The 7,500-nt window shown below is 38.3% G+C and overlaps 2 protein-coding genes across 3 annotated transcripts in view; both read right to left on the bottom strand.

The window, feature by feature from the left end:
* The window catches only part of LOC137983167 (long-chain-fatty-acid--CoA ligase 4-like), a 15,482-nt gene extending 13,055 nt beyond the window's left edge, over positions 1-2,427 (bottom strand). Inside the window, exons 1-3 of the mRNA XM_068830341.1 lie at positions 1,900-2,427; positions 889-1,166; positions 1-84 (exon numbers count right to left, since the gene is read on the bottom strand). The exon at positions 1-84 is cut by the window's left edge and continues 168 nt beyond it. Coding sequence (XP_068686442.1) covers positions 1-84; positions 889-1,166; positions 1,900-2,144 — 607 coding nt within the window. The 5' untranslated portion in view covers positions 2,145-2,427. The remainder of the gene's footprint in view (positions 85-888; positions 1,167-1,899) is intronic.
* Positions 2,428-5,863: 3,436 nt separating this feature from the next.
* Positions 5,864-7,500, bottom strand: part of LOC137982219 (ras-related protein Rab6) — a 9,789-nt gene continuing 8,152 nt past the window's right edge. The window contains exon 7 of one of the 2 annotated variants that reach the window (XM_068829293.1): positions 5,864-7,500. This exon is cut by the window's right edge and continues 1,421 nt beyond it. Coding sequence is in view for 1 of the 2 variants with exons in the window: in XM_068829294.1 (XP_068685395.1) it covers positions 7,005-7,127 (123 nt within the window). In the remaining variant the exon portion in view is untranslated. The other variant, XM_068829294.1, reaches the window with a different exon arrangement.

Raw genomic sequence — 7,500 nt, 5'->3', positions numbered from 1 at the left:
CATCAGCAATGATGAATCGGACCTCTGTTTCATTGATAGCATGAACAAGAGCTTCGTCACCAAGTGTCGCATAAACTGTAACAACTGATCAAATAATAACAAAGAATCACAACATTAATGAAGCTAAAAACCAATTTTAGAATTGAATCCATTTAATAAAGCATCTTTGTCCCCACAGGATGTGATTGTGATTCGTTCAGGCAGCAATGGCCTTGGTCAGGTTCTGATCCAGGGCCATAAATTATGGACCAACAGTATGTTATTCTAGTCAAGTACTGACGCAAGGAGGACTGTATTGGTAAAGGAATACACAAGATTTGCATCCATAGCAGAAGCTCAAAATTGTTTTCCCAATACCATTCAACAAAGGCTTGTGAATACCAACTCTTTTATTTCTGAATGTGACACCAAGAAGTCCAGGGCTTTGAATAAAATTTGAAGTTGGCTACCAGTTTGAGTAGTCAGTAACCAAGTGTTGTCATAGTCAAACTGAATTTTAATCTTAGGTTTGATAGAATCCAAAATAGAAGCAGACTTCTGATCATGAGTTAAATAGCTGATGCTTTATGTCGGCTTTCAGGACTTAATTACTGAGACCAATGAAGAACCAAGGCATCCAGCTTGCTAGTATATAAAATTATATAAAATGATACAAAATGACAATTTTACACCAAGAGTAAAAACCTTTTTTTAAGGACTCAAATTACAGGCACACATCCAAACATTGCAACAAAACCTAATGCTTATGCATATTGATACTCTAATGCTTTGTTCTAACTGGGAACAGGGAAAAGATAAGACTTTTGTCTGTTTCTGCAAATAAGTCAATAGCAAATATTTCCCTTCCCCCAATCAGACACAGAGAGAAATTTGTTAACAAACACCTACTTGGAAAATTTTGGGCAAAGCACCCTTGTGCAGATATCATCCAGTCAGCCTTTGTTTCAGAAAAAATGACAATGTTTTCTTTGACTTGCTGGCCTAAAACTGCAAGTCCACGTCCAAATGCCTTTGCTCTGGCGTCAACCTGAGCATATGTCAACCAGCTGTATTCTCCACATACAACTTTCTTAAATACCCTTCCATTTGGTTGAATTTCATCTTCCTCTTTGAGTATTTCTCGTGTACCCAGACACTTTCTGTATGGGTACAAGTTTACAGCACGCCTGAAAAACAGATGTTTAGTCACACTTTATAGACATTAGCTTGATAATCTGACACCAAATGAGCTCACACCTGGCCACAGGTTACATAATAATATTGGGATTACAAAGTTACGTAATTCAGTCCGAAAAGAAGGGGTCCTTACGTAAGCTTGGCAATAAATGAGTTTTAACAGAAAGATACTTCACTCCAGGCAAAGAATAGCAGCAAAATTTCTCTAAGACAGTACATACTTAACTAATTAATGACATGCCATTAACAGCTGCATAACAGACAAGCTTTTAATGACAGAATAAACACTAGCTCATAGAAAAATCATCGAGTAAATCCCGCAAATCTCCTTTGGCACAAGAAATCGCCCTTTGATCTTTGATATTAAGGGCGTGTCTTAAGCAAGGGGCGGATGTGCAGGAAATAACCGACTCACCGTGACGAGACGTCTTTGCGGGATGAATTATCTACAATATGTAAACTGAGTTAACAATTTCAAATACCAAGCCCTTGATCCCTCATATAACCGATCAAAAAATCTATAACTAAAACCAACTCCGTTTTTTGATACCTTCTTGATATTAAAATGAAAAAACCCTTTTACTTTGGTACGATTTTCAAAAATGACAAGATACTTCAACTGGACCACGGTCCGGCCTATATATGTGTACAAATTAACTTTGTATAGCATCATGGTTGCCTTCCCCGCAATAAGAGAAAAAAGTTTCGTTAAAATCTACTTACTTAAAGAGCTGGTCCAAAGTGAATATGCCATCATACAGAGTGGTAGCTAAAGAATCAAAGTGTTCAACACATCGATATGGAGCACCTGAAAATTGGCCGACTGGCCTCGCTTGTATCTTATTTTGGGGTCGATACTGTTTCCTTCCAACAAAGTAGTACCATGGCAAAAAACTCACTACTCCCCATAGCCAACCAGCCAAATTGAGGCTGAAAAGGAACACGTTCTCGACAATCGACCTTTCCATGATGAAGATCTAAAAACGAATGTACTATGAAGTCAAAAGAACGAAGACGACGTGCACGATGAACAAAGTCCACGGCACCCGTGACAAAGCTTCCCGATGATAGGCTGCGCGCGCACTGCCTCTTCCGATCACCCCATTTGTCTCGTGGAAAGTGCTTTGGACGACAGAGTCATTTTCGTTTACAAGTTCAACAATTTCCCTGTCCACAAAACCCCCAAACGATCAATTTTAGCTTGCAAGTACAGCTTTGCCTTGTTACGAACTTTGATCCGGCTTTTGCTCCTTATTATGACGTCAGAATTTGGTAGTTTAAAATTGCTCCGATCAAAGTTCACCCATGGGGCAAATAACAGCCCCAAACTCATATTCTTTGTAGGCCTAGGGTCGACTGTTTGTCCTCGTAAATAATTACAATTAACTTGGATTATCAATAAATAATAACATTGAGGCAACAGAGTCATGGATGAAATTAAGTAATGGTCCGGCTAAGAAGCAGGCAGAAAAACAATAGCCCGCGGCAATAGCGTCGGTTAATTAAAATGTGCCAACATTTTTAATCAAATTAAGTTCGGCTGTTCTCATTGGTGTAAGCAGCTAAAAGCGCGAAATTTGAATTTCAATGAAAAATGTAATCGACTTGCCGTCTAAAAAATTAGATTCTGTTTCGTAGAACAAATCATTATGCCTTCAAAAACTATGTTTGTAAATATCGTCAAGATTCTATGCGCCATTTGCCGATTGGCGAATGGCGCATAGAACAATGCCCAAATTTGGCCGAGAGACAGAGATCAAGGGCATGGGGAAGAAGAAATCCAAAAAAGGCTTTTTTTTCATTTTTTTCTCATCTTTTTTCGACATTTTCCGATATTAGCCAATCAGATGCCTCGATTGGAGCAGCAGCTTCTAAGTACTTTTGCCGCTGGGCTGCCTGCTTCTTAGCCGGACCATTACTTAAAAGGCAAAGGCACGTACAGAATATCAGCATGATATTGAGCACGATTCAAAAACAAAACAATATTTTTAGAGTTGAAATAATCGCAACTCCTTTAGGGCACCTTTAGTGTAAATGCAATATCTTATTACGATACTTTACTTTTGGTTGTAATGTACCTTATTAACTATATGGTGACAGGGATTACCAATAAACAAATTAAAACACATCATTTCTGTATGAAATGATTCTGAATTTATCTGTTTCAAAAGTTAATCTTCTTCTACTTGATGGAAGTAAAAATCATATTTCCATGAGAGAAAGAAATCAGATGCAGTATCATTTAAGTGTCCACTTAACTCTTCTCCTCACGCCACACAAACAGAAACAAATATTACAAAAACTGTGCCGCCCTTAACCCCTTCGGTCACGCCAAAACGCAGACGGCAGACTGTGCAAACCTTACAGACCAGGGGTAAAATATGGTGTTACCCTAACTATTATTGAAAGTTAACCGTAAACAGGCTAACCTGAATGTTATTCACGCCAAATTCAGGCTAACAGAATTTTCATTTTACAGACAGTCTGCATAGTCTGCAGTCTGCGTTTTTCAGTGTCCCTAACCCCCTCCCTCTTTCAGAGCACTTTTTTCTGTCCGCCACCAACGGGTCTAAAACACAGGTCACATTCCACAGATCACTTATTGCAGGTCATTGTTTTACCTTTTAGAAAGTAACCAAAACTCTCAATTTGGCTACACCTAGGCCCAAAAAGGTTGGTTTTTAGGCCAAGGGTCAGCAAAATTGAGGGCTTTGGGTTACTTTCAAAAAGTGCAACGATGGAGTGACCTGTGTTTTAGGCCCGCCAGTCCTCCACACAGGTTTACTTGACAATACACAGGTGCCCAAAGCTCAGTGTGAGGGAAAGCCAGCAAAAATATAAGCATTTGTATAGGAATCCCAATAAAAGACTTGAAAAGATAATTTTACAAAAAATCCTCAGTTAAAAAGCCCCGGGGGTGGGACTCCCATATGAAACAGACGGGGATGCTCGTCGGAAATTTTGAATTTAACCCCTAAAGGAGACCAATCTAGGCGTGGCTTAAGCAAATTTTGACCCCTAAAAGAGACCGTTTAAAAACACAAAAATACGACACGCAATGAGTTTTAATGATAAAAAGGCATGATCATCGAATGCTTTTATCTAAAAAGAAAATTTAAAAGGAAATTTGACTTCTGTTTCTCTTCGCGTAATTCTGTGTTACTTCGCGGAACCCTAAACGAGACCTTGGTGGCATAAAATATTGGCGCTTTGCCCGGAACACCCTAAGCGAGACCAAAATCCAAAATTTACACCCCTAAGAAAGACGACGAGCATCCCCGTCTGTTTCATATGGGAGTCCCCCCCCCCCCGGGTAAAAAGCCAAACCTTATTGTCATTGTGGGTCAATTCCTTCCTGGGTGGTATTTTCCAGATCCAACACAAATTGAGGTTGTTTGTAAATGGTGGAAGGTAGTAACCCACAATGGCAATAACGTTAGGCTTTTGAATTGAGAATTGTTTCGTAAAATTACCTTTTCAGGTCGTTTATTGGGATTCCCATACAAATCCTTCTATTTTTGTTGGCTTTCCCTCACACTGAGCTTGGGGTGCCTGTGGTCAGCGGAGAGCCCTTTCAGGGGAAAAAAGGTCAACAATACACTCTACATGTATATGCATCTTGCTTCACTCAAACACTAAGCCTCTTTGAAAACAACAAAAACACTAAAATTTACTGGAAAGTGCTTTGATGAAACAGGACACTGATTCATCAGAATTATTGAGCATGCACCCCGTGCCATGCACCCTTCTTCTTGCAATCCCTGGACATAAGTGTTCATCAAGAGAGTGAAATCCTGAGGAGGAATGCTTTTGACCATACTGGTTGACATCTAAAACTAAAATACAAGCCACCCTTGGAGTCAAGAGATCAATACACTAGGACAAGCTTAAGCCAAGAGATTGATTGTGAGGACTCTGAGTATTTTGTTACTCACAAGCACAAGTGTATCTTGTCCTACCAAAAATTACCATAAAAAGGACATCACCTGCATATAGGCGTATGACAACTGCAGACCACAGACAAATAGCACTCATAAACTGCATTTAAGTCTAATCGGTTAGCTTTCAATAACTGAGAGTTGGGGTTAGTCTGCAGTCTGCAAGTGTCAGACACTGACTTCATCTTCAGAAAGTTACAGTTCACATTGCAACCAGGCTGTCAATCACAGCTTTATGCCACTCTAATTTAAAGAAATTTGAATGTTGCAAAAAGGTACAATTCAAAGACCAACAAATTTGTAGGTGCACATTATTATTAACAAAAAATTATTACATAAGCAAGTTACTCAATAGCACATTTGTAGCCGGCTCTATGCATTTATCCTTCATCACTAACAGGCTAACATTTGCAAGGTACATTTGCATTTACAAACATTGACACAATCTTGCATAATCTGTTTTTGTGTAATAAAAACACCAATGTATGGCATTATATATGCTGGCAAAAAAGGCAAAATATGGAAGATGACAAAAGCCTCCCAAAAATGAATGCTTGACAATGGGCTATCAATACTGTATTGGCCCTAATGGTTTTTTAAAAACGAAAGATAAATTAAGCAATTGACTCCTGGTCTATGGGTTCTCCCCAGGTATTGCATTGTGTTTTAGAAAAATGCACATAGATTCCTACACAGACACAGCCAAGATTCCATCTTAGTAACAACCCAAATGACAAGACAACATTAAATAGAAGATGAGCAAGCCAACTGCCTGTTTATTAAGATAGGTCTGTGGTTCCCAAAACTCCTGAGTGATGACCTGTGTGCCACAAAGGTTCTTTTAAAACAGCACACTATAAACAAAGTATTTTACCACAAATGCTTGTAATTTCGCAATCTGATGGGCTAATTTGCCAGTGTCAATAAGAGTCTAGAAAATGCCGTACGCTTCATGCTCGTGTCAATTTGTCATACAATGTAATAGTCAATCAGGAACATCCATTTTAGGAAATAAACCAATCACATTTCGAGAAAGTTATAGACAACACTTGCTCTTTATGTGTGTCATGATTTAGGTCACGCTCTGAAATAAAAACTTTCTTTTGATGTTGAATATTGTACTGAAAAACAAATCGAATGTGGTTCAGCATTGTCTGTACTCTTATCAACAACGATATTCGTCATCACAATGGTCAAAACGTTGTAGACTCACGAGGCGCAGCCGAGTTAACTTCACCCACTGACACCTCTAACGCCCAAGAACGCCTCCAGTTGACATGTAAAATTGTCTGGCATTAGACAGAGTAAAATCTGTTAAGCCTTGGGCTAATTTTGTTATAAGTAAAATTTTATCTTACCACCCATTTAAATCCTGAAATCTTTAAAAGCAATGGTCTTGGTAAGTTGCATGCACACTTTGTCTTTACCGTTCAACTTTACATTTTGTGTATTGTAATGGTACTTAACTATTTGAACAATTGCAAAAATTATTACAATTTGGACACAGAGGATGATAGATGGACCATGAAAAAATGGATTAAAGAAAGTTTGTTTTTTTTTAAGATTTCAACCTTACTGCTTCTCAGCACATCAGAACAAGTGAACACCTTTCTCTGAATGAAACTCCATTATTTTGAAAAGCACCACATTGGTCAGATATGATTATGCTTTCATGATCATAGAATTCCTGTCAAGGCATATGACTCCAAAAACTAAGTAAAAATTTATTGTCTAAAAAGTCTAATTCAGTTCAGCGCTGACTTTATTGGGCTCCCATATTTAAATTTGAAAGCAAGTCTAAAGCAGCAAACATTAAAAGGCTGCCAAAAGTTTACCTTGTCTTTTTTTTTCCAACAAAATGAAAGTAAAGATCTATTTTCAAGTCATTTTTCAGCACGCACAACCTTCAGTTTGAGGTTCCAACGGTCGCCGCCATAATGATACTTCATTTTTCTCAGGGCCTGTTTTCGTCTCCATGCGAGATAACAGATCTTTAGCAATTCCTCCAAAGAGCTGATAAAACAGAGAAATCATCATTGATCTGTCTCATCTTTTGAATAATGGCACATTCTTTTGGAACAATTTGAGAAACAGCCTCCATATACTTTGTAACTATAATGATCCAATTATTATTACATCAAAGGCACCAGTAATAAACTTTATTTGGTATAATGGAGCAAAACAAATGAAGATTATGCAAACCAAATGAACCACTTGCAGGTTAACTGTTCTTTTGCAAAACAGTTGTTTACCGTATTTTATCGGTTATAAGCCGAGCCCAGCTATAAGCCGAGGCCCTAAACTTCGTATGTTTATTTTTGGCAAGACGATTTTGAAGAAGAAACGAAAAACATCCGGCTATAAGTCGAGACTCTTTTCACGCGAG

This window comes from Montipora foliosa, chromosome 13 (genome assembly GCF_036669935.1).
Source record: "Montipora foliosa isolate CH-2021 chromosome 13, ASM3666993v2, whole genome shotgun sequence".
NCBI classification, from domain to species: Eukaryota; Metazoa; Cnidaria; class Anthozoa; order Scleractinia; family Acroporidae; genus Montipora; species Montipora foliosa.
This window is presented reverse-complemented; position numbering and strand designations above follow the sequence as displayed.